Below are 27,498 nucleotides of genomic sequence, written 5' to 3' on the forward strand. Positions count from 1 at the left end.
TACCAACTCCTTACCAAGTTTCATCTAAAGGGAGAAAATACAAGGGCTTTTCCTTGTGACTTAAGAGGGGCAAACATGGGCATTTAAACCCAAGCATGGACCCAGAGGGGTCTCCCAGGCTGGAGGCAGCTCAATGCATGCTATGCACTAAAGCAGCAGGGGCAGCTCAGCTGGGAGGGTGGGGGCACACAAGGCTGGACCTACCCTCCCCCCACTCCCAGTCCACACTTACAGTAACCATGGAAACACAACCACCTCCCCCTCCTACCAGCTGCCTGGGCTAGACAACCAGGTCTGGCCCACCTCCACCCAGCCAAGGCCTGAATTGATGCCAGGCTGGCCACAGAGTGGCTGCAGGAAGAACTGGGATTGGGTGATTTGGTCAGGCTGGCTTTCCAGCACAGCTTGGGAGGACTACCACAGGAGCCTCCATACCTCACTGCTGGCTGGGTTCAGACGGGGCTTAGTCAGCTAGCAAAGAAGCCAGCAGAGCCAGTGGATGGCCCCAGCGGCCCTCTGCCTGTGGGCTAACAGCTACTGTGGGGTAGTAGCCCTTGCTGCAGCAGAAGCAGCCTCTGGCCCTCATTGAGAGGGCTCTCTGGCTGCTGCTCCTCCTGCCCAGGCTGTTCAGGCAGCCCGCCTGGGCTCAGGATGTACCGACAGTCGCTGGGTGTGCCCCCCACTGCTCCCAAACCACTGTCATCCCCAGCCCCATCGCAGGCCTGATCTCCACCAGGCAGGCCCAGGCTGCCTCCCTCAGCAGGCTCCTTGGCTTTCTCAATGTTGATGTACAAGGGGTCCTGGCTGCTAGACAGCACGGACAGGTGGCCCAGGATGTTCTCCAGTTCCATGCGCAGGCATGTAAAACTCGGGCGCTGTTTGGGGTCCGCACTCCAGCACTGGTACATGAGCTCATACCTGGGGCAGAGAGGTTGACAGGAGGTAATGAGGACCTGGAAGGGGAAGGATGGCCCTTCCTTCAAAAGTGGAGGCACCTAATCATTTTTCTTTTTTTTAGGTAAAAAGTAAAGATATATTTAGTAAAAAGTTACATCCCAAATGGACTGGCCTCCCTCCTTGAAAGGAAATATAGAGAGGCCAATCATCTAAATTGTTTTATTTAATATATTCATGTATGTTGTTGTTGATTGCTATTGAGTCGAAAATGACTGTTAGTGACCCTATGAAAAAAAGGCCTGAAGACTTTCTGTAACTATCGTCATTTCGCCAAGTTCATAGAGTTTCCAGAGACATGTGGTTTAGGAAGTGGATGCCACTCCTGCTTCCAACATTCACATATAGGGCTTATTATTTATTAAATCATTTAACTCTTACAACAATCCTATGATTTCAGTTCCACAATTATGCCTATTTTAGAGAGAAAACTGAAGCACAGAGAGGTTGAGAAATTTGGCCAAGGTCACACAAATAGAAAATTATAAAGCTTCGATCTGAAACCAGGTGAGTGGGCTCCAAAGTCCCTGCTATGAGGCCTTGGGAAGGGATACCCAGGAGTGCTTCTACCTTCAGAATACGGTCTGGAGTCAGGACTATTTTGGTGGAGTGGAGGGCTTTGATCATCTATCCTTTTCCCAATATCCTCATAAGAGAGATCCACTCAGGCAGTCTTTAATCCTCATGAGCCACAGACCCCTTCGACAAGCTAAGAAAAGCTTCGAGCCCTCGTCCCCTGACACGGAGACTTTTTTACATACTATTTTTAAGGGCCTTACAGACGGCCTGAAGTCCTACCCCTGTTCTCAAAGAATGCCCTAAGCCAAGGGAAAAAAACCTACCACTGGACTGACCATCTTGCTTGTGCTCGTGCCCTCATGATGGAGGCCCCCAGTAACTGGGGAGTCACACCAGACACTGAACCGGCCGTGGGAATGATCATGGGCCATGGGCACATGGCGGGGCAGGGACACATTCTCAAGGCTGTGCTAGGAGCCAGCTGGCACCAAGCCACCCTACACTGGCAATACCAGTGTCAGCCCGGGAGAGGCTGAGCGAGGGCTAGTCCCCACCACCCACAAGAATTTCTGACGCTACAGAAGGCCCAGCCAGACTGCAGTCATAGGAAGCCCCAAACCTCCTGTGCCCTCTGCTCTGCTGAGTGAACTGAATAGGAGGGCAGGGTCTAGCGGGTACACTTGTCTCCCTCTCAGGTGCAGGTGAGTCACCCATAGCACAAGCCCATTGCCCTAGAGATGAAGGACCCCACCATTCAAGCTGAGCCTTCTTTTGTCTTTCCAGGGTCACAGTTCTCTGGTGGTCCAACCTCCCAGCCATAAACAGGAAGCATTCCTTCTCTGGACCACTAGGGACCCCCTTGCCCTGCTGCTAGTGAAAATATCCTCTGGGTCTCAGGGAAACTCTGATTTGGGCAGGGTAAGGAGACTAGGAAAGATTAATTACAGTTGATGGTTAAGAGCATGTACTCTGAAGTTACAGGACTTGAGGTTCAAATCTCAACTCACTCATCTGATAGCTGTGTGACCTTGACTGTGTTATTTAACCTCTTTAATCCTATTTCCTCATCTACACAATGGGGATGAATAGTTCTTTCCTCACTTAGTTATATGAGGATTATCTGCAATAATACCTGTGAAGTGCCCAGAAGATGTGAATTACGCTTAGTTTGCTCACACTCTTGTACCCAACTTCACTTCTAATGACTTCAGAAAGCAAAGAAGGCAGCTCTTTTGTCCCATGGTGTGTCTGCTCTCTCAGCTATTCTCCACTCCCTTGACAGGAAGTCAAGAAAAAGGAAGGGAACACAGCCTCTTGCCCCTGACCCTCCTCCTTGTCCATCAGGGAGTGGATGGTGCAGCCCCACCCAGCGCAGTCCTCTGGTGAGAAAGAAGAGCTGAACTGAGAAGCCTTAGGTGGGAGGCTGGAGTTGAAGAAGGTGACAGGGAAGTCTTCACTACTGCTCAACCCTGTGCTTTCTGCCTGTGCTGTTTCTGGTCCTGGAAACTACAGAAGATAGTGACAGAAAAGGGCTGGCACCTAGGATAGTGACTCCCTTCTAAATATAAAATGCTATCAAAATAAATTCATTAATAAATGTCTAATTGAGGTTCTGAACTCCCACTGGGCCAGCAGCTGTGGTGGCAGCCATTGGCTGAAATTCCCATTTCCTCCCCAAATCTCCATCCTGGGGTACTCACACATCCTCCATACACTCCGGGGGCTGTTTCAGGCGGTTCCCGCCGATGAGGTAGTTGTAAATCTCAGCATTCTCGATGCCAGCATATGGCGTCTGCCCACGAGTCATGATCTCCCACATGGTCACCCCAAAGGCCCACTGGGATAAAAGCACCGTTGGAGATGTGTCACTATGCTTCCTCAGACAGACAGCTCTAAAGCAAGCACATCTCGGGCTCAGGGGCCTCATAACTGGGTGGGCAAAGACAAGTGGGCAGATCCGGCCAGTCCAGCAAAGGAGGAGCCATAAAGCCTCCCTCTGCCACCCTGCTCACCACGTCACTGTGCACAGTGTACAGGTTGTCAGCCAGGCTCTCCAGGGCCAGCCATTTGACAGGCAGTTTGGAGGCACTACCCTGACGATAGTAGTCCCCGCTGTAGATCTTCCGGGAGAGTCCAAAGTCGGCCACACACACTGTCATGTCCTCTGCCAGCCTAGTGGGGCGTTATAGGACAGGAGTCAGCTTTCTTCATAAACAGCCTTACCAGAGCTGGGACATATTTGCCCCCAAGCTGCCCCTTCATATCAGATCCATTAAGTAACCCCTCCTAGAGCTAGCCATCTCCCACCCTAAATCTCTAGGATTCACATACATGCAATTCCGAGCAGCTAGGTCTCGATGGATGAAGTTCCTGGAGCTCAGGTATTCCATGCCACAAGCAATATCCACCATGAACCGGATGAGAGTTTGAAGGGGCAGGTTCTGGAGGACAGACAGGACAAGATCAGGCTGGATGTGCTCACCCAGCAGGGGCTGAACGGTGTTCATAGTCAAGAGGCCAGATGGCCTGAAGAATGTCCTCAGCAGCACTGAAAAGGGATTTTCCTAAGGCTTCGATGCTTTCGCAGTCTGACACACAGCTCAAGAGCCAAGGTGCCCACCACAGTAGACAACATAGGTCTGTTTTCCCAGACAGGACCCTTGTCCAGTCCAAGAGCCCCAGCAGGACTTTGTGAAGGAAAATGAAGCTCACCAGCTAAAAAACAATCAAACTCCGAGCACTCCTGCTCCCAATCTGCCCACCAAGCCCCACTCTCGTATAGGTTTCTTCTCTCATCTCCATTTTCTTCTGGCCACTCCCATCCAGTACTCACAAAGGGGTCCTCCCCAATCCGGGAGGCGAGCAAGAAGGCGTGTAGGTCCCCATGTTTCATGAAGGGCAGGATGACCATGGGGATGGGGAGGCGGCCCTTGGCCCTGCTCCGGAGGCTCACCCCTAGGGATAAGGGAGAGTGAGGAGCTGTGCCAGATGGCTCATGAGGCAACATCTACCCAACATCCTGTTGGGCCCATCTTTGGCCCTGGCTCTGCCACCTCTTTTGCCAACGGTGTACATGGCCTGGTGAGTCAGGGTTGCCTCAAGAAACCAATTCCAATCCTTGAAGCAACTTCTCTGTCCCTACCTCCCAGAGGAGCAGTCTCCATCATGCCAGCCTTTGGTACAGGGTCAACAAACTAATTTTATCTGGAATCTGACAGGATTCAGCCAGGACACACTATTTTGCTTCCTTCTGCTTACTCACCAGGTGAGTCCAAGTCTCTCTCTGACAGGCTGCCCTCCTACTTTGCGAGGGCATATTTTTGGCTCTGTTTTATACCTGCCTCCCCCAAGCAGGGGCTCACCAACAAGCTTGACCACATGTGGGTGGTCAAACTCCTTCATGCAAGCTGCTTCCCTGAGGAACTCTTCAATGTCGCTTGAGGCAATGATGTCAGCTGGCAGAACAGAATGAGAGAGAGAGGGAGGGATGTAAGATCCTCCAGATTCCTAGGCCTCATTCTCTAGATGTCCTGGCCCAGAAGACACTCTGACCTCAAGCAGGGGCAACTTGCATGGATGAAGCAGTAGTGTTCAGCAGTTTCTCTACTTGCACAGCCCTCCCTTTGGTTTGGCTAGCCCAGTACTCGACCAAGCACAGCCTTAATCATCCCAAGAATGAGTTCATTGAATAGTCACTGCTGACAGCAGAGAGAAAAAGCTGGGGCACAAATACACGTGTGAATTATTCACATGGTAGACAGCAGCCTAGTCAAGCGCTGACTACCTCTTGTCAGAAAGTCTAAGGGCAAAACTGAGTGGGCCTCAGGACCAGTCCCTCTCCTGCCTTTCCAAGTGATGCTCTCATTTCCCAACTCTACTTTCCACTCACCTTTGAGCATCTTCACCGCCACTTTCACAAAGGAGCCATCTTCCTGCTTCAGCTGGGCCTCCCGCACCGAGCCAAACTCTCCTAGGGTCAGATCCAAATGAGGGTAAATCCCTCAGCCTCCTTCCCCTCCCTTTATCCCTCCCAAGTCACCCCCGTGGGTTCACAAAGCAGACTCTGGAGCCACCAGAGGAGATGCCCCTGCCCTCAGCCAAAGCAGAGCATGCTGGGAGCAGTTCCTCAGTTCTCCTATTATCTCCATCTACCAGTTCCCCAAACTTCTCAAATCAGGGTCTACAAGCGCACTCTGTTTATAGGAGCTGATCCAAATCCATACCCTCCAAGTGATAATATACCTGGACACAGAAAACCATCGCCATCCCTTGCAACGGCCCCACAAACCTTTGCCTAACATCCGGCCCAGGGTGAACTGTTGTTCTGGGATGAGCACATCTTCCAGTTTGTCCTTCAGTTCATCACTGATGCCCAAGCTGTCCACTGTGAGAAGGTCAGTGTATAAGGAGAGTGACTCCAGCTTCTAATCCAAAGCCCACCCTTACCGCCTCCAACCCAGACTCCACCCTCAGAGCAGAGAGATGTTTACTCTCCCACAGCTAAGCTAGGGACAGCAACCTTCACAAAAGTAAGTTTGTCTTGCCTGTCTTTTGTGCCTGGAACTCAAGGTTCAGACATATTGGTTAAATTAATCAGCTGGTAAAAGGAATGCAGACAGGAGCACAAAGGTAGGCCACTCTTTCCTCCCATGATTCCCCACCACTCACATGTTGCCTCAATACGCTCGGGCCTTTCCCGATTGAAGGATCGGGCTGCTCGGAAATGGACAGCTGGCTCACCCCGGGCCATGACACTGTCGAAGGCTTGCCTAAAAGGAACCAGAGAAAAAAAGTCTTTAAAAAGGAAACAGAGGACCTGGGATCAGTTCCAAGGCCCTCAGCTACCACCTGCCTCTCCATCTCTGCTACCTTCCTTACCCAAACCGTGTCTCTTTCCGTCTCTTTCGAAGTAGGATCAGGGCCAATGCAGCAGCTGTCACTAGGGCTGTCAGCACACCCAGGACTACAGGTACCCAGGATGTCCGGCTGTGTGGTGGGCCCTGCTGGCCTGTAGAGGGGAAGGTAGCAGCATGAACTAAGCCGCCACCAAGCAGTCTCTCAGAACCTTCCCAGGATAGCCATCTGGCTTAGCCTAGAGGTTCACCTTAATCAACAAGGATCCCTGAATGGAAAGTGATCTCAGAGGAAGGCCCAAGACATTTTTAGATGCTGTCTTATCAACATGGGCCTTGGTTATTGGGAATGAACCTATAGCATGACCAAAAATGACTCAATACTTCTTCTAGGTGCAAGAGTTGAGAAGTTATGGGTAGAAAATGAGATATACAGTTTAAATCTCTTGGTGCCACTGGTGGATTCAAACTTCTAGAGAGGTGCAGCCTGTGGACAGTTTAGCAAGCGCTTAAAAAGCCCTGCTCTCCTGCCCCCTCCCCCTCCAGGCCTTACCTGCATGGTCATGAGAAAAGACAACAAGAGGTTGACTCCAGGGCCCACAGCCAAATGCATTGAAGACGCACACACGCACAGTCAGGTCCTTCTGAGGATCCCAGTCTGTCAAGTTGACTCTGGTCCCCTCCACTGTCAGCTCACTCTGCAGCCAGAAAAAACCCCACCCAACACTGAGCCTGAGAAGAAGGTCTCAAGCTGCGGCTTGTGGGTAGGAGCAGCTCCTACAAGAAGCTTGGCAGCGTGTGACACTCTGGGTTCAGAGGCTACAGGAGCACAACCTGCAGGGAGTCATCACATTGCTGCTCCTGGCTGCTGAGAAGCTCCTGAAGACAAACAAGTCTCAGTCCAGGAATGCAAGGGGGATGGGGGAGAGACAGGCCTGGATAAAGCCTTATCGGTGCCCTCCTCCCCTAGTTTGTGCAGGAATGTGCTTCCTGCTTAATAAACAAAGTGGCCACCAGACCCTAACTAGAAACAGAACCTAATAAAGAGTAGAGCCTGCAGTAGAGGGCTGGGGGAATGAATGCCCCAGGCAGTGGGAGGCCCAGGGCACTGAGGATAGTCTTCTGATACTCTAAAGGTTCTGGAGCACTGAAAGCTGATTCAAGTATATTTGGTGAGTGAAAAATCTCTATAGCCCCTTACCTGGGTTTCGTTGTCTTGAACCCAGGATATTTTATAGGGTCCCAGGGGGTCTTCCATAGGGCCTGTAGGGATCACTTCTTCCCACTCCAGGATAAGACATGAGTCTGTTCGGAAGGCATGGAGGTTTTGAGGAGCGCTAACTGGGGCTAAAACAAGAAAGAAGATTATTAAAACCACTGCCCTTCCCACCATCATTATCCTATACGGGCTTCAAGAACCAACTCCCCAAAACTAAACTCATCCTCCAGCTCCGACTCTGCTCATTCACTGTGATAAAGAGGAGGGGGAAGGAATGGGCAGGAGTAGCGGCAACCTAGCTCAACAGTGCTGTTTCTTCATTGCCACGGTTACTGCCTCTCTCTAACTTATTCCTCACCACTGCCTCCCACAAGGAAGCTCTAGCCACACTAGTCTCCCTGCAGTGGTCAAAGGACTACAAGCAAGTTCTTGCCAAAATGTCTTTGTGCTTGCCTGGTCATCTACATTGATTTGTCCCAAAAGGTCACAAAGTACCTTCCTTATCACTGTGGCCTCAGATCTCCTAGGGAGGTTTTTCTTGACCATCCTGAAGCACGCTTTATCACCAAATCCTCTGATCTTTTCTAGTTTGTCTGCTCCACCCACTAAACAGAAACTTTAAGGGAGAGGGCTGGATTTATCTAGTTTATTGAGCATGCAGCAGGCCCTCAGTAAATGCTGGTTGAATGATACAGGGTCATCCTTTCTTTTTTTTGGGGGGGGGTCATCCTTTCTTAGGTAGCACTTCTCTCATATACTCTGTCCAGACAGAACTCCAGGCAAACACCACTACCACCAACTCCCTGCTCTATAAGTCCCTTACCTATACCCTCTGTCCGAAAAGGCACCCAGTCAGCATAAGGAGAGGGCCCCAAGGCGTTGGCACAGCGCACCCTGAGGCTGTAGTTGGTAGCAGGAGCCAGATCTCGGAGCAGACAGGTAAAGGGTGGTACAGGCACCACAACAGCCAGGACTTCCCAGTCTCCTGGGGCTTGGGTCACCTACAGAAATGCAGAAAACAGTGGTGTGGATGAAGGCTGAGATCGATGGAAGATGAGATGTGTAAGGAAGGGTGTGTGTCAGGCAGTTCAAAATCATCAGCTGCTCTGCAGGGAGAAAAAGATGGGAAACCTCATTTCAAGTGATTTACAGCCTCTGAAAACCCACTGGTCAGCTATGAGTGTCAGCTATGAGTCAGTTCTGACTCGACAGCACATAACAACAATGTGGTATAGGGATTGGAGAAAGACTCATTAAATACAAAATGAAATATACAGATAGATCACTCAACCCTGTTTGCTGAAAGTGAAAAGGACATGAAGCACTTACTGATGAAGATCAACAACTACAGCCTGCCGTACAGATGACACCTTAACATAAAGAAAATAAAATCTTCACAACCAGACCAACAAGCAATATTATGATAAATGGAGAAAAGGCTGTTGTCAAAGATTTCATCTTACTTGGATCTACAACCAAAACTCATGGACGCAGCAGCTAAATGATTAAATACCTTATTGCATGGGGCAAAACCTGCTGCAAAAGGCCCCTTTAAAATGTTCAAAAGCAAAGATATTGCTTTGAAGACGAAGGTACACTTGATCCAAGTCATGGTATTTTCAGTCACTTCATAATGTATGTTAATGCTGGACGGTGAATAAGGAAGACAAAGAATTGGTGCCTTTGAATTATGGCAATAGTAAATATAATACTGAATATACCATGGACTGCCAGAAAAAAAAACAAACACCTAGCCTGGAAATAATATAGCCAGAATGCCCCTTAGAAGCAATGTCGAAACATCACCTCATATACTTTGTACATGTTATCAGGAGTAGCCAGTCCCTGCTGAAGGGTATCATGCTTAGGATAGGGTCAGCAAAAAAAAGAGGAAGTTCCTCAATGAAATGGATTGATACAGTAACTGAAACAATGGGTTCAAACACAGTAACTGATTGTGGGGCTGGTGCAGGGCTGGGCAGTGTACTGTTCTGTTCTACATCAGGCCTCTGTGTTTGGAACCAATTCAGGATTCCAACAACAACAGGGCAACTAACACTAACTACTAAGCCCATCAGCAGACATTTGCTGTACTCTTCCCTCTTCGTGTTTCCTCTGATGCTTTGCTCAGTAACACATTAAGTCTTATACCATCATGGCCTTTAAAAATGTTTCTTTTGCTGGAAATGACCTTTTTTTCTCCCCCCTAACAAAGTCTAACTCGTCTGTTAAGACTCAGTTCTACTATCAGTTCAAATATCACTTTCTCCATCAAAGCATTTCTCAAATTTTAAACTCCTTAGAAATCATGCTCTTTTCTAACTGGTACTTACTTTGTTAGAGTACTTACCACTTACTGTAACTATTTACATGCCAACCCAAACAAAATCTTAGAGCTTCTCAAGGTTAGAGAAGAATAATTTTCTTATTTTCACATCATGATGACTAGAACCAGACTTTTGTTTTACATCTTGGTGGCCCAGGGTAAGAGCACATGTAAAGGTCCATGTACTAAATGGTTAGGAAGCGCTGGTATCTTAGTGGCAAGAAACTACACTGCAATTCTGAAGACATATGGTTCGAATCCAGCAGCTGCTCCACAAGAGAATATGCAATCTCCTCACATGTGATTACCTGTCTCCGAAAACCAGCTATGGGTTGGTTCTGACTCTATAATATGTAGCAACAACAACAACTATATGGTTAAATTATTTAAACACCGTAATTCAACTAATTCAAGCCTAGTGGATAAGGAGTTATACTGCCAACCCAAAGGCAGGCAGTTCAAATGCACCAGCTGCTCCACAGGAGAAAGATTGGCAATATCTTCTCATACATTAAAGCCTTTGAAAATCCATCAGGGTATCAGTTACGAGTTGGTTCCAACTCACTGGAAAACAACAATAATTCAGTAACCAGTCCCCAATTTTTACTCATGGTGACCCCATGAGTGTAAAATTACGGTGGGTGTTTTTTCTTTCCTAAACTTTTTATTCCCATTCTGGCTGACTCTGAGAAGAATGGGAATCCCAGAACTCTTGATCGTTCTAATGCGAAACTTATACTTGAACCAGGAGGCACTCGTCAGAACAGAGCAAGGGAACACTGCATGGTTCAAAATTGGGAAGGGCATACGCCAGGGATGCATCCTATCTCCATACCTTTTCAACCTATATGCAGAACAGATTATCCGGGAGGCTGGGCTCTATGAGGAGAAATGTGGGGTCAGGATTGGTGGACGATTTATCAACAATCTGCGTTATGCGGATGACACAACCCTGTTTGCTGAAACTGAGGAGGACCTGAAGCACCTGCTGCAGAGTGTCAAGGACTGCAGCCTGCAATATGGATTGAGGCTCAATGTCAAGAAGACAAAGATTCTCACCACTGGACCAATTGGCAGCATCAGGATGGATGGTGAAGAGATTGAGATTGTAGACAGCTTTAGTTTGCTTGGCTACATAGTCAACAGTCTTGGCACCAGCAGCCAGGAAATTAAAAGGTGCACTGCCATGGGAAAGTCTGCTGTTAGGGACCTCTCCAAAGTGCTGAAGAGCAGTGGTGTCTCTCTGGAGACTAAGGTGCGTCTGATACAGGCCATAGTCTTCGCAATCACCTGTTATGCATCAGAGAGTTGGACAATGACCAAGGAGGATAGAAGGAGAACTGATGCCTTTGAGCTGTGGTGCTGGAGAAGAGTACTGAGAATACCATGGACTGCTAGGAAAACAAATAGATTTGTCCTGGAGAGGGTTAAACTAGGTGGCTCCTTGGAGGCAAGGATTCTGAGGCTCCATCTAACTTACTTCAGACATGTAGTGAGGAGAGACCAGTCATTGGAGAGGGACATCATGCTTGGGAGGGTGGAGGGACGGCGCAGGAGAGGAAGGCCCTCTATGAGGTGGATTGATTCAGTGACTGGGATAATTGGGATGGGAGTGTCAGAGACAGTGTGATTGGCACAGGACAGAGCGGAGTTTAGGGCTGTTGTACATAGGGTCGCTATGAGTCGCAGGCGACTCGACGGCACATAACAACAACAACAACAAACTTTTTATTATGTATTGAGTAAAGATTTAAGGAACAGATCAGTTTTCCACTCAATAATCCCATGAACATTTTAGGCCCAAGTTCACAGAGCAAATTTTTCGTTTCCATTCAACAATTCACACACATCTTCTTTCTTAACACTGAATGCAGCCCCTTCATTGCAGCATCACTCATCTCTCTTTTGCCTTGTTACTTGGTTCTATTCTTCTTACTTTCCTAACCCTTCCTACTTTTAATTTAATTCTTGGGCAACTAGTATCCTTTTGCTCTCACAGGATGGATTATTCTAATGAGTTCTTATCCCCTTAGGGTTGTTGTGAACAACTCTCACAGATCTGTCTACTTCTTAGCTAGGGAGCTCTGGTGCCCTAGACTGGAAGGAGTTGTGGTGGCTTCAAGGGACAAAGATGAGCAGTCCCTTCATGTGAATTACAGCCTCTGAAACCCAGAGGGTCAGCTATGTGTTGGTTACAATTTGGTAGCAATGATATTGCTTGGCTGGAAACTGAGTCACAGGGGCAAGCTCGATTCCAGGCTGGATGACTAATGAGCTTTTACCCAGAAGGGTTTTAGTGGCTGGTTTTTCAGGAGTAGATCACCAGGCCTTTCTACTGGGGCACTTCATATCGACTGGAACTGCTAACCTTTCAATTAGCAGCCTAGTGCATTACCATTTACATCACCCAGGTACTCATATAACTTATCATATTTTCTATCTTAAAATCGTCATATACAAACCTTCACAACAACAATCTGAGAAGTAGGTTTCCATTTATAATCCTCTTTTTTTTTTTTCAGGCTGGAAACCAAGCTTGTCAGTTTTGGGGTTTTTTTTTTTTGGTTTGGTGTTGTTTTTTTTTTAATTGAGATTTTAATGAAAGATTAACTTGGATTTCCAGTCATTCATTGTTGCACATTTTCCTCCCTGCCCACCCCTCCCTTCCCGTTAATTTTTCTCCTTAAAAAGAAAAAAAAATCCTTCATTGTTATATAATTCCCCTCCCCACCCCCTGTCCACTTTACTATACAGCTCCTACCCTGGACTCTTGTCATACAAACAAGACCCAATCATATACTCCCCTTTAAACAGTTCTCTCCTGCATCTGTTTCAATGCAGTGTACGTTATTTATCTCCTCTTTTCCTAGATTCCCCACAAACCTATGTCAGTCCTGCTTTATCACAGTGGCATTATGAATATCTGTCCTTTGGTAACTGAGATATTTCACTCAACATAATGTCTTCCAGGGTCACCCATTTTGTATAATATTTCATGAGTTCTTTGTAAATTTTCTGACTTTTTAAAAAAAAAATTATTATTTTTTGTGTGTGTGTACCATCAAATCATATCTGAATGATACAGGAGGAGATTGTCCCTCCTTCTAAAGCAGAGAATCTGGTGGATTTGAACCATGCACCTCTGGAATTGCAGAACAGCTTCTTTCCACTAGGCCACCAGAGCTCCCTAATCCGCTGACTTCTTAAGAGTCTCAAACTAGAATGTGGTAGTCCGAGAAGGACTAACCCTCAGCCAAAGGCCTGTGTGATGAGGCTTCAAATGTATGGCTATGGGTAATGTTGCCTGTACACCCATGTTCAGCGTTGCAAAGGGCTTCAACCTGGGCTTAGAAGAATACACACCAGAGCATGAGTCCCTTGACCTCCAGAAAAGACGCCCACACAGGCCCTGGAAGTAGATTAAGGGCAAAAGATTCTGTGTGCCTTAAGTATTGAGTAGCAGGGTAGGATGATGCTCCAGAGCTGGATAGGTGCATCCACTCAGCCCTGTAGCTTCCTTACTCAGGGGGAAGGAAGGAGTGCCAGAATAGGGTCCTCTAACAGGCAGAGACCAAGGCAGGGACCCTCTTGCCCAGGTCTAATGGCAGAATTGCCTCAAAGAGTTCCCAAAAGTACTCATTAAGCACTTTTTGAAGAAACAGATGACAAAGAGCAAGCTTACATTACTTGTTTTTAGTATCACCTTACCCAGCTTTACTCTCCAGGGCTTAGATTCCCTTCTGGTCATCTCATTCTCTTCAGCACGAGTTGGAAGGGTATGAGAGTGTGGTGTGAAATAAACCAAAAATCTGAGTTTCTCTTACATAAGAAAAACTTTTCTAAGTCTCCCAAAACTATTCCAGTGATCTGCTTTTCACAGCCTGAAGAATGCATGGGTTCAAAACGGCCTGCAGAGTCACCTGGCTGCCAGAATACCCTACAATAAGAAGGGGCTATTCCTACTGAGATGCAGCACCTGAACAGAGCCAGAGACCAACTTCCAGAGTGGGTCTAGGGAACTGTGTTACCACTGTCAACAAAGGCAGTCAGACAAACACGGCCAGGTCAAAACAACATGTTCAGGCTTTCTCCACTTACCTGGACTGTGCAAGACTGCAGCAGGGCTCGGCCATCTGCACCTGGTATCCAGGCTACACTAGCATTACTGCTGGAGAGCTTCGTCACTGTGATGTTGGAAGGGGCTGCAGGCAATACTGTGGACAAGGACCTAGAATGAGTGCCATAGATAGCCCAGTGCCCAGTAAAGACATGAAAAAAAGAACCTGGAGGCATGGGAATCAAGCCTTGAGTCCCTCTCTGTGGTCTATGGTACCTCCAACCTAAAGATTCCTACTTAGGCCCATGAACCACAAAGATACAAAAGCAAGCAACTAGTAGTGGGACAGTTAGTTGCTCATGCCTAAGTTCCTTTTCCTGTGGGAAAAGGTCACTGCTTCCTGAACCAGAGGCCCTTCTTGAGTAGGGAAAAGGATAAGATACTAGGGGTGTAGGGAGGGGAAGACCTCAACCTTGGAAGATACAGCCAAGAGACAGACAGCCCCTGACGCCACAGCCCAGCTCCTCCTACACTGGGCTCCCTTCTGCACCCTGTACACACTAGTCCTTCAGGTCTCCCCTGTCAGCCTTCTTAACCTTGTTACCCCCACCCCACTTGTCTCCACAAGGTGTGGCAGAGGAACAGCTGGGCAGGAACCCTGACCAGCTTCTGCTAGCTGCCTCTCTCCCTCCTATCTTCCCAAGGACTCTGTTGTGATGTCAGGTTTCTATTCTCATCTCAGCCATGGCAGGGTCTCAGGTGTTCCCAATAGGAATGTGAGACATGCCAATTAACCCCCAATCCTCAGGATCCAGCGGGACCAAGAGCAATCCTATATCCTCCACCCACTGCTAGACTTCCTCCCTCCCAGCGCAGTCCTCCTACCTTGAAGTTGAACAGTGGCTGGGCGGGAGGAGGCCAGGCCTTTTAGGTTGTGAGCTTCGCAGGAGAACACAGTGCTCTGAGTCACCCCTGGGGACAGAAAACTTTTTCAGTGCCCAGTTCCCCTCACCCAGGCAGGGTTTGGGAAGTTACTCAAGTTTAATTCCTAAATGAATGCTAGAAGTCTCTCTGGTCAAAGAAAGGGGCTAGAAATGGGAGCTTGGTAGAAAAAAAAACACCAGGGACTTTGGAACCTTATGGATTTGATGTAAATCTCACATCTGTGACTGTTTTCTCATCTCTCACACGGAAGAATTGTGATTATCAAATGATGTGACGTATGTAAAGTGTTACAGACCGAGGGTCCCAAAGAATGAAATAATTTTATAATTATTAATTATGAGACAGACTACCAGGAATGATATAGAACAGAGAGTGTGAAAAACAGGGGGCCAACAGTTCCCATGACTGAAGGCCCAAGCCATGCTTCTCTGAGTATTTATTTAGAATCATAAGGAAGGTAAAAAACACAAGGAAGTACAAAACAAAAACAAAGGATAATGGTGAAGTCTTTTACATATACGGCCAAGTTCCTCTTTATACTAATCTCAAGAGGGAGGGATTCATTTGATACAAACTAAGAACAAGGTTGACGCCTAGGGAACGCCCCAGTGCCACAAGGTGACCTTCAGCTTGTATTAAGCTTCCCTCATTTCCCGATACAGCATTTGGTATTATTAAATTTGATATTCGGCTTCCCTCAGTAATGTGTATGCAAGCACTTGAGAAATGTTCCCCCTCCTGCAGACAGCACTAAATTGCCTCCCTTTTCTGGTCACTCCTTTACTGCACATTCCACAGTGCTTCTCTGTTGGCTCTGTGCCCTTTCATTGTTGTCTGTGCCGCTTCTTTGCCTAGCAATAGCTTGCCATTCCTTATTCTTGTCTTGTCTCCCCAATTATAGCCAATTCCTTAGTGGTAGGGGAACAATGGCTTCCACTTCCTTTGTATCTCGTTGCTCCCCTGTGGTGCCTAGCTCAGTGTGGTGTGCAGAGTAGGAGTTCAGTGAGTGCTTATTATCAAGCTGGCTGCCTGAGTGTCCTAACCACAGCCACGCACATCTGGAGGGAACCAAACCCAACCTCCTCCCCAATCTGTTTCAACCCAGTGCTTCCGGAACAAAATTTGTCCTTGCTTCCCATAGTCCACCTCTTCTCAAGATTCCTATTCATGCAAGAGAACTTGACAGATTAGAGCTCCTTCCCTCCCACCTTTCAGTGCCAGAGATTAAGTTCAGACTCCCATCTTTCTCGCCTGGCTCAAGCCTCAACCAGAAACAATGAACTCTATCTCATGTTTAGGTGAGCCTCATAAGTATGTGTCCAAGTGTCTCCAGGTTCAGGTAGATGTTACAGGCACAACTGTTAAGGTACGGGAAGATTCAGTTGTTTGGAAAAATGTTTGCAGGTTTCCGGGAAAGGGCCATTAGAGGAAGATGCCTCTGTTTCTTTGCACTGGCCTTGCCCCCATTTCCCTGTCTGCAGCCTAAAAGTCTTGGAGACTGAAGACACTCCTCCTAACTCTGTGTGGGTTGGTTTACAGCTCTCTCCCGTGGGAGGGGTGGGAACCAGTCGTGCAAGACCTAGACTTCTGCAAAGCAGGGAAAGGTCCCAGCACCCTTCCAAAGCACACACAACAGGAACATACTAATCAGCCCACCTAGCCAGCCTAGCACACCTTACTAATGAGCTCAGGGATGGTACAGCTCACATCCCTAGGAACGGGGATTCACTCTGGACACTCAGAACAGCAAACTCAGAGATTCAAGCCAATAAGAACTCTGCCGGCCTCACTGCCCCCAAGGACCCAGCTCATGCCTTGTCCAAAGCCCCTTCTTAGGCTGCTCACCTGTAACATTTAAAATGGAGGGAGAGGGATCAGGTCCCCCAACCTTTGTGCCCCCTCTCCACCAGATAATGGTAACAGGTTCAGGAGGACCCACAGCTTCACAAAACAGTTGGAAAGGGGCATTAGGTGGCACAGCCAGATCTTTCGGCTCCACAGTGAAAAATGGCACACCTAGGGAGAGAAGGAGGGGATGGATCGAGAGTGAATGCCACCTTCGGTCTCCTGACTGCCAAACAAGTTAGCTTCCACTTGAAACAGTCTACGCAGAAAAAAAAAAAAAGAAACAGTCTACGCAGAAGATCCCAAGCAGGTCCCTTCGGATTAGGCCAACTGCAGAGTAGGCATCTAGCTTCCTGGGGACGGGGGCTTCCTTTCTTCAGCCCCCTTAAGCATGACAGATTCTGCTAACAGCTCCCACACTCCCTTCCCAGACCGGCTGTGACAGCCCTTCTCAGAATAAGGGAGGAGATTGGGGGTGGGGAGCTGCAAGCTGGGGGAGGGGCAAGAAGGAAGGGGGAGTGGGCGGGAGCTTAAGCAGAGTTCTGCTAGCAGGCCCTAGCTCCCCTTCAGGGTCCTTTGTTACTTTCTTAGTCACTTTGTTTTCCTAGGCTGAACAGCACTGAGCTTCAAGCTCCCACAGCTGCAAGCCTTCTTCCCCTCCCCCAGCCATCCTCTTCGGACCAGGCCACTTAATAGAACAGGGTCCAAATGGATGATTAGGGCTTGTTGCTTCGATGACTGAAGGAGATTACAACCATAGGTTCTAGACTCTAGTTGCCACCTTGGCTCTCAGATATGCCACGAGGGACCTGGAGTCTGGTGCAAAGGCAGTCCAGCCCCAGACTGTAGTCAGCAGCCTAGTTTCCACTGAGCTATCCTTTCCAGAGGTATGTCGCTAGCAGACTGCACCTGCTCTTGGTCAACATACCCACGTGGCTCTGCCTCCTCACCTTCTACAGTGAGCCACACTGGCTGGGAGATCTGGATTTCTTCCCCATCCTCCACCTGGCACCAGTACCGGCCCGCATCCGAGCGCTCCACTGATTTCAAGCTGTGGAAAGAGGACACCTGGCTCACCTCTCAAAGTCAAGGGGATAGCTCTGCTGGACAGACTAATTTATTCTGGCCCCACTACTAGAAGATTCCACAGGTTGCCAAATTCAAATAAATAAATAAGTAAACTTTCAGACCTCTGGGTATCAGCACAATTCCTCCCAACTCCCACACCCTAGGAAAAAATACAGTCACACCTTCCCACAGAGTCCTGCACCTGAGGAAGCCGATCCAGTGCTGCTCGCTGACTGGGATGTACACTTGGTCCATGCTCTGGACCACAGCCCCATCCTTCACCCACTGTATCTCCGGCTCCTCCATCCCTTCCACGCTACAGTTGAGTTTCACCATCTGCCCCTGTGACACTGTCAGCTTCACCGGGGCACCTATGAGCTTCAGGCCTGAAGGGTGGGAAGCAGAACATGTCAGCTTGCTCGAGAGGAACTTTGTATCTGGGAATACCTCCCATTCCGCGCCCCCGCCCCGAATCTTTCTTCTGTGTCAGAGGGCTCATTCTCAGTCAATGGCCAAACAGGCGAGGACAGTGTGAGAGAGAAGGTGGCCTGGATTTAGGCTAGCTAAGGGAGCCCTACAAGCCCTCCTGTCACTATTTTTGTCAACACCGAGTCCCCCAGCTCTATGGTAATGCCTTCCCTCATAGACAATGCAAGTTCACCCCCAGCTACCAAAAAGAAGACAAACTAGGCTGCAGAAGTCTGGACTGGTCCCAGCCATGAAGTCAGGCTGAAACAGTAGGGCTCTCTCACCCTGCTGGGGCGGGCACTGCCCTGAGAATGATTGCTGCATCTAATCAGTGCAACAGGCTGCCAGTTCTCTACCCAAGGTGCCAGCCCAGATCCCACACTGTTGCCTGCACCCCCTGCACCCTACCCCGCCAAAAGAAGGCAGGCTGAGGAAGGGAAGGAGGGGGTGCTTCCCTGAAGCAGAGAACATATGGCTCCACAACCACGTCAGATCAAACACATGGCAGCCTTCCTGGCAGCAGCCTGCTCTATTAATACCTGAATGTGTGCAGGGGCGGGTGCTAAGAAGGTGGGAGGCAGGAGGAAGGGGCCCTGAACTGAGCAGGAAGCCCAAGACCCCTGAGCCACTGCCAGTCACATTAGCAAGGGCTATAGAGAGGGTCTAGGACTCCACCTTCTACATATATACACACATCTCTACCTCTTCTGGTATCTTTTTATGCAGACATGGACAGGTAAAAGTATCAGCATAGCTGAAATCTTATCCAGCTTCTTCCAGTCTTATGCTGTGTGACTACAAGTAAATTTCTGGATTCTCTGAGCCTCAGATACATGTATTTCTGCTTGTAGATACTTGACACCTTCTTTCTCTTCCTTTTGCTCCCCATAGGTGGATAGGCAAGGAATACTGTTTGAAGAAAGGTGCCTGGTCCGTGGCTGTGCTGGCCTTTCCCTACTCCTGTCACTTACTGGGGAACAGTCACAGGACAAGTATGGGGGAGAGAGAGATACATATACAAACATGCAGCCGTCCCAGGGGTGGGCAGTGTGAAGTTGGGGAGCCAGGGTACCGTATGGAGCTGTATGTAACAGTAAGCCTCAGTGGCCATGGAGAAACACAAGCCCCAGTTCATCGTCTCCCAATATTCCAGCCACCAGGAAGCTCTAGGTGGGCACAGAGACCAGAGTATGTCCAAGTAGGTGTTATTTAGTAACTGGGCACTCTCATGGTGCCTGCGCCTCATCGGTGTGGAGATGCCCCTCGGGTGCACGGCCCCTGTCCCTGTGGCTTCAGAGTGGGACCTCTGTGTGTGGAGCAGGCAGAGCGGGGTCCCCAGGAACTGGCGAGGCAGAGCACACAGAACTCAGGATCAGCGAGGCGGGAAAATACAGTCCCTACCCCCTAGCTGACTACACAGCCCATACCCCCACTTCGCCTTCCACCCCTCCGGATGAGCCCGGACGCGAGAAAGTTGGGGGTGGGGGCCCCATCCGAGACCTGGCAGCGAACACACCGCCGAGCCCGGTTCCCCTGCCACCACGCCTCGGCCTTCCCAGCTTCAGTAACTGCACTCGCCCAGGCCCGGGTCTCCGCCGGCAGCCGCGCCCGCGCTCCGACCCCCGGCCGCGCCCCTCCGCAGTGCCCCGCTCCTCGCCGCCCCCGAGCCAGACCCTACCTGCGGCGGCGGGCTCCGGGAGAAGCAGAGCGGCCAGACCCGCCAGCAGCAGCGGCGGCAGCGGCGGGAGCCCCGGCCGCCCCATGCTCCGCCTCAGCGCCATCGGCGGCGACGCCGCACCATGCCGGGCCGGGCCCGCGAGCGAGGAGGGAGAGGGGAGGAGAGACGCGGGAGGCGGGAGGAGGGGCGGGAGCCGGCCTGGGGGCGGTGCTGGGGCGGGCACCGCCGAGCCCCGCGCCCGCTCGCCGTGGCAGCTGCCGCCGTCAGCAGCACGGGGTCGCCGGGGCCGCTGCCGGGCCACCGCGCTCCTTCCTCAGGCGCCGCCGCCGCCGCCGCTGATTCATGTTCTTCTCAGAGCCGCCGCCTCCTCCCGGCCCGCCCGCAGCCCGTACCGCCCCCCCGCGGAGTCCGGGGCCAGTGCGCCCCGGACGCCATCCTGGCCTCCTCCGGACGGACCTCCGGCCCCACCTGCAGACCGCCCAGTCCCGCCAGCACCCGGAGGACCTGGCTCTGTCCCCCCAGAAGGACGCCCCAGCCACGCCCCTCAATATCCTAAATACAGCCCAGCATCTTTTCAAACCCACTCTCCAGATTCTTCCTTCAGAAGCTTGCTGCATGCCTCCACCATACCAACTTTATCCAGACTTTGATCCCAAAGCCCAGATCTCTTCTCTAAGGATAGAAGGCACCTCAGACCCCACTATCACCAAATACTCAGTCATCGGTTTCTCTCCCCAAACTGCTGTGACTCAGGCCTCTCTCCTACGGGATGCTCTCACTAATCTTTGCTCCAGATTACCCATATTTGTGCTCAACCACTCGCCTTTACCTCCAAGACACCTTCCTACCAAAATCGCATCATTTTGTCCATTGCTGTGCATCGTGCTTTTCACCTTGGGACTGGGCGTGGATTTTCCAAGACCTAGACAGGTCCTCGGTTTGTGTTCATTTTCCTTCTACACTACATAAATTACATATTTTTAGGGACTATCGTTCTTCTTAGTTGATTCCCCTATTTCTGCCTCCCACTCCTTGGGAAATGGTATGAAAGTTGCCTTATCATGTCCAATGAAATATCAACTGTTATTAGTAGACCACTGTGTACACAGTTGGCACCCTATAAACAAATTTGCAGATGAGTGTGGAACTAAGAAATAAGTGCCTCTGGACTTGGCCTGCCCTACAACTAGTAATCACATGAGTAGTTGTGCCCACAGATAACCTGCCAGGCAGAGACAGAGCTGGTTCCAATTCCTGCCTACCCAGTCATTCTCTCCCCTTGTCTTTGTATTTGCTTTTACCTATCCCTGAAAGCCCACCACTGCAGGCCCTTCCACTTGGGTGGAGAAAAAAGACCAGCCACTCAATCCCTTGTTGCTACAAGCTCACTGAATCTTTCCAGGGATTCTCCTTCTGAGAACAAGGGGCTTGCTCCTTTCTCCACTTGGCCCTGTCAGTGCTTGTTTATTAATTATATTAAAGATAACAACAACAGTGCTGGCAGCAACCTTAGATACAGCTGGGGGCGCCCCCAGGCGGCAGCATTGGAAAGATCTCCATAAATATACTGTCAGGGTTGAATGGCAGAGACCTGAAGTTTCATTTTAGCTGAGTGCTCTGCCAGTTTTCTTGGGCATTGTGGGTCAGTTCTTGGACTTTTTTTTCCTCCCAAAATCTACAGCTTCTGAGCTGGGACAGAGTTGGATGAGGATAACAATCTAGAGCTGAAGCCAGATTCACTGAGACCTCAGTTCCTGTTGCAATGTGATTACTACAGCCCTGCTACTTAGGCACTTGTCATTTCTCAAGGCCTTCTCTCCCACTTCTCTCTGGAGAGAACGCCAAGTTTTCAGGGAAAGCTGACTGACAATCCAACAACTCCTCTTAGAGGATGTTGAACCCAGAGACCAAACCCAGCCTTCTCATTCCCTTCCCACCATTTCCCTGGGCTTAGAATGGGAGTAACATCCCAAAGATGAGTCTTTGGCACCATCTAAAATAGATTTCCTGGACATGTTATAAATGTCACTGAATTCTCCACTGAAACCTTGATAAATTTTCTATCTAGTTTTAGGCTTAAGACTCATCATTACCTCATCATTACGGCTTAGCATCTATGTAGCAAGAAGCCCTCTGCCCTTGTCTTTGAATCTCATTATTTTAGTATCTTCACTTGGGTAGAATTCTGTGGTTTTGAGCCTTCAATGTGAGGTCCTGATCTTTTAATTTCTCAGATCCTAAAGAGAATGATTGTCCTACCAAAATTGCACAACCCAACTTCTTTGCCTCGATCATCCGTCGTTCTCTGTGCACAGTGTACAAATGTGCTTCTAAGGGTATGTGAGCAGGTGCGATTTTGTGGAAGAGGTGTGTAGGTGGGTGAGAGGGTGTGCATTATGAATTATGAGGGAGGGTGTACATTTGTGCAAACTCTAAATGTGACTGAAGTTTTGTGGGTGGATAAGGAGAAAGAGTGTGTGTATGTGTCTGACTGGGGAAGTTGGCTGCCTGTGCAAATACATGCTTGCAAAATTTCCCTCTCTTTCATAAATGCATTGCTTGGAAGGAAACTAATCAAATAAACAGGAAATGTATTTGGCCAAATGTTGGAGCAGCTGTCCCAGGAGTTACTGTCCTCAGAACAGAGCCAGAGTCAGTTCTGATCAATCCCAGGGGAGCAAGAAGAGACCTCAGGGTGGGAGGAGAGCAGGGTCAGAGGAAGGACCAGTAGCAGTTGCTTATTTATAGATAGCTTAGGTTGGACTCTGACATTCCTTAACCTGTTGAAATATGTATCTGCCCATTCTGGCCAAGGAAGACATCAAAGATCCAGACATGAAAATGAGGAACTTGAAGAAAACTCTTATTTCAACTTCCATCCATCTCAGGAAGCACCTACTTAAAATTTTTCAGAGTTAAAGTATCCTTCACAGTCATTGGGTAGCAGGGAGTCTTTGTGGATCCTTCTTTGTTGGCCATACAATTGTGGAAGAAACTGGATCATTTCTATAATTCCTCACAGACTAGACTTGATTAATGGTATCTTTGTGTTGTCATTTAGCAGATTCCTTTAACACCTATATAGCCCATGGACTGGTAGTTAGGCAAAGGGACCCTAATGGCACCGTAGTTAAACATTAGCCTGTTAAGGAAAGCAGTTTTAACTCCCAAACTACACCACTGGAGAAAGATATGGCAGCCAAGGAAACCTTACAGAGCAGTTCTACTCTATCCTTTAGGGTCACTATGAGTTAGATCCACAATTAACATCCAGGGTAACAGTAGCCAAGAAAACAAAAGATGTGTTGCATTAGGAGAATCTGCTGTCAAGGACCTCTTCAAAGTGCTGAAGAGTAACAATGTCTGTTTTAAGAGTAAGTGCACTTGATACAAGCCATTTCATTTTTTTTGGTGGTTTTTTTATTATTATTAAATTTTATTAGTTTTAATAAACATTTACAGAGATTTGGGGTTTTCATTCATTCATTGTTGCACTGAAGCCATTTCATTTTTAACTACTTCTTATGCATCTGAAAGTTAGACAAGAATAACAGAAGAATTGATGCTTTTGAATTCTGATATTGGTGAAGAGTACTGAATATGGCCACAGAGTTCAGAAAAACAGTGTGTCTTGGAAGCCAACAGAGCGCTCTTTAGATGCAAAGATGATAAAACTTCATTTCATATATTTTGGGTATATTGTCAGAAGAAGCTAATCCTTGAAAAAAAGAAATCTTGCTGGGAAAGGTAGAGGGTCAAATTAAGACTGAAAGATCCCCCCAACAAGATGAATTGACAAGATGACTGTAACAATGGGCTTGAGCATGTCAGACATTGTGAGGATGGAAAGGACAGTGCAAGGATCAGATCTGTACATACGGTCCTAGACATGAGTCATACGAAATGAGTCATAGACATCTAGAGGGTACATAACAACAATAACATACGTCAGAACCAACTTGTTTATGTTGTTATTGTTGTTACGTGCAAAGGAGTCAGAACCAACTCCTAGATGACCCTCAAAGGCTATAAATTGCAATGGAAGAAATTATCTGTCTTCCCCTTACAGCAGCTGGTGGATTCAAACTGCCTGCCTTTGGGTTGGCAGCGCAACACCTAATGCAACTAGGCCACCAAAGCTTCCAACTTGCCTATAGCCATTATTTAATTGTTACTGTTGTTAGATGTCATCAAATCTATTACAAACCATAGTGACCCTATGAATGACAGATCTGAATCCTACCCTATCCTGGAACACCTCTGCCACACTGGAACCCATCGTTATGATCGCTATGCTAATCCATCTCATTAAGAATCTTCCCCTCCTTTGCTAACCCTCCATTTTCCCCAGTGCCTGATACAAGCCATGGTCTTTTCAATTACTTTCTATGCATCAGAGAGCTGGGCAATGACTAGGGATGATAAAAGAATTGATGCCTTTGAGCTGTGGTGTTGGAGAAGAGTATTGAATATACTGTGAACTGCTATGAAAACAAACAAGTTTGTCCTAGAGAGGGTTAAACCAGACTGCTCCTTGGAGGCAAGGATTCTGAAGCTTCATCTGACATACTTTGGACATGTTGCAAGGAGGAACCAGTCCTTGGAGAGGGATGTCATGCTTGGGAGGGTGGAGGGACAGCGCAGGAGAGGAAGGCCCTCTATGAGGTAGATTGATTCAGTACCTGGGGCAATGGGGTAGGTGTGTTGGAGACAGTGAGATTGGCACAGGATAGAGCAGGGTTTAGGGCTGTTGTACACAGGGTTGCTATGAGTCGCAGGCAACTTGACAGCATATAATAACAACAACAACAATAGCCTTTTGCAAGGACTGGCTCCTCCTAATAGCATGCCTAAAGAATATGAAACAGCTTCTTCTTCTCCTCCGAGAAAGCACCAAAAGGCCATTGATGCCAATGCAGCAGGAGGGCCTGGAGGCCCAGAGGGCCCTGGGAGGGGAGCCCGAGGAGATTTCCGCCTGATGCTCTGGGTAGCAGTCTACAGTGTGGGGGCCGAGCCGTGGACGGGGCCGTGGGAGGGTCCGTGGAGCTCTAGAAGGCAAAGCCAAGGACAAAGAGTGGCTCCCCATCACCAAACTGGGCCATCTGGTCAAAGATATGAAGATCAAATCCTTGGAGGAGATTTATCTCTGACTGCCCATTAGGGAGTCTGAGATCATTGACTTTTTTCCTGGGGATGTCCCTCAAGGATGAGGTCTTAAAAATCATGCCTGTGTAGAGACAGACACATGCTGGCCAGCGGACCAGGTTCAAGGCCTTTTCGCCATTGGAGACTAGAATGGCCATGTTGGTTTGGGCATCAAGTGCTCCAAGGAGGTGACTACCATCCGTGGGGCCATTATCCTAACCAAGCTCTCCATCATCCCTATGCGGCACGGCTACTGGGGGAACAAGATTGGCAAGCCTCACACCGTTCCCTGCAAAGTGACCGGTTGCTGTGGCTCTGTGTTGGTGCCATCTGATCCCTGCACCCCGAGGCACTGGAATCATCTTGGCCCCTGTGCCTAAGAAGCTGCTGCTGCTGCTGCTGGCTGCAATTGATGACTGCTACACCTCAGCCAGGGATGCACAGCTACTCTGGGCAACTTTGCCAAGGCCACCTTTGATGCCATCTCCAAGACTTAGAGCTACTTGACCTTAGATCTCTGGAAAGAGACTGTGTTCACCAAGTCTCCCTACCAGGAATTCACAGACCATCTTGTAAAGACTCACATCAGAGTCTCCATGCTCCAGCTGTGGCTATCACATAGTGCATCTTGTATAACAAATAAAGTGAATCAATTTTTTAAAAAAATAATATGAAACAAAGTTTCATCATCCTTCCACCTAAGGAGCTGCACCTTCTCCAAGACATATTCGTTTGTTCTTCTGGAAGTCTATAAATACTCTTCTCCAGTACCACAAACCACAAGCATCAATTCTTCTGTCATCTTTATTCATTATCCAACTCTCAGATGCAAAGTAAATAATTTTTTAATTAGGGATTGTAAGTAGCAATTTTCTACCATTCTATCAGCATTTTTCACACTCTATTCAGTCTACAATATCTCTTTTTTATTCTTGTTGTTTTTATGTGCCATCAAGTTGCTTGCAACTCATAGCGACCCTATGTACAACAGACCTAAACCCTGCTCTATCCTGTGCCAATCTCACTGCCTCTGACACACTCATCCCGATTACCCCAGTCACTGAATCAATCTACTTCATGGAAGGTCTTCCCCTCCTGTGCTGTCCCTCCACCCTCCCAAGGATGATGTCCCTCTCCAAGGACCGGTCTCTCCTTACAACATGTCCAAAGTATGTGAGACGAAGCCCCAGAATCCTTGCCTCCAAGGAGTAGCCCAATTTAACCCTCTCAAGGATGAATCTGTTTGTTTTCTTGGCAGTCCATGGCACTAGCCAAATGAAAAAAAAATATTTTGGACCCCAAAGTGGGGTAAGTCCTTGAAGCTAAAATTTACTGTGATGATTGAGACCAGGAGAACTTGAGGGGACCATAGGGCTGCTAGAGCCCTGAACTAGGAGCATCGCTTGGAAATGTGTTAGACACACACACAAAAAATTATTGGATTCCCCATCACATTAATAAAACAAAGAACAAGAACAAGAACCACAGGATCATCTTAACTGATGCAGAAAAGACTTTTGACAAAAATCCAACATCCTTTTCTCGTTAGAAAGCTCAACTAAATAGAACTACACAGACATTTCCTCAACATGCTTAATAAATATGGTAAACAAAAAAAAAAAAGCCCCGTATGTGTTAAATCAAGAGCATCCTTAATAGAATAGAAAAAGATTATAGATATTCCCCTTATAAACAGAGACCAGGCAGGGATGCCCAGGTTCACCATTCCTATTTACTGTACTGGAAGTCTGCGTGAAAAAATAAATAGTGATTGAGGTTGTTAACAAGAGAAGGAAGTAAGAGGCATCTAAATTGGCAAATGCAAAATTGTGCTCAAGCAAAACCTATATCTTGAGGGAAGCCGACTATCAAATTTAATAATAGTAGACCAAATGCTGTTTTGGGAAATGAGGGAAGCTTGACACAAACTGAAGGCCACCTTGTGGCAATGGGGCATTCGCTAGGAGTTAACATTGTTCTTAGTTTGTGTCAAATGAACCCCTCCTTCTTGAGATTAGCATAAAGAGGAACTTGGCCTTATCTGTAAAAGACTTCACCATTATCCTTTGTTTTTGCTTTGTACTTCCTTGTGATTTTACTTTTTTTATCTTATGATTCTAAATAAATACTCAGAGAAGCATGGCTTGAGGTCTTCAGTCGAGAACTGCTGACCCCCTGTTTTATGCTCTCTGCTCTATCTCATTCCTGGATGTTTGTCTCTTTATTAATAATTATAAAATTATTCTATTCTTTGGGACCCTCAGTCTGCAACAATATCTAGACCAGGAAGCTGTTGTCTGAACAGAGCAAGGGAACACTGCATGGTTTAAAATCAAGAAAGGAGTGTGTCAGGAATGTATCTTGTCTCCACACCTTTTCAATTATATGCAGAACAGAACAAATCACTCAGGAGGCTGGACT

General features: G+C 48.1%; 1 protein-coding gene and 1 pseudogene across 1 annotated transcript; one reads left to right on the forward strand and one right to left on the reverse strand.

Moving 5' to 3' along the window:
• Positions 1-20,274, reverse strand: TYRO3 (TYRO3 protein tyrosine kinase). The gene is made up of 19 exons (XM_006882991.1): positions 19,933-20,274; positions 17,989-18,172; positions 17,669-17,769; positions 16,719-16,889; positions 14,814-14,900; positions 13,970-14,085; positions 8,369-8,546; positions 7,528-7,673; positions 6,880-7,024; positions 6,352-6,481; positions 6,142-6,242; positions 5,762-5,857; positions 5,363-5,443; positions 4,836-4,928; positions 4,307-4,428; positions 3,805-3,914; positions 3,486-3,645; positions 3,174-3,310; positions 1-918 (listed from the first exon to the last, which is right to left on the reverse strand). Exons 1-19 carry the CDS (start codon positions 20,033-20,035, stop codon positions 528-530), a joined length of 2,652 nt encoding a protein of 883 aa, XP_006883053.1. The 5' UTR covers positions 20,036-20,274; the 3' UTR covers positions 1-527.
• Positions 20,054-27,498, forward strand: part of LOC102870211 — a 14,402-nt pseudogene continuing 6,957 nt past the window's right edge.

Source organism: Elephantulus edwardii, unplaced genomic scaffold (assembly GCF_000299155.1).
Source record: "Elephantulus edwardii isolate Elephantulus edwardi_28Jun2011 unplaced genomic scaffold, EleEdw1.0 scaffold00026, whole genome shotgun sequence".
NCBI classification, from domain to species: Eukaryota; Metazoa; Chordata; class Mammalia; order Macroscelidea; family Macroscelididae; genus Elephantulus; species Elephantulus edwardii.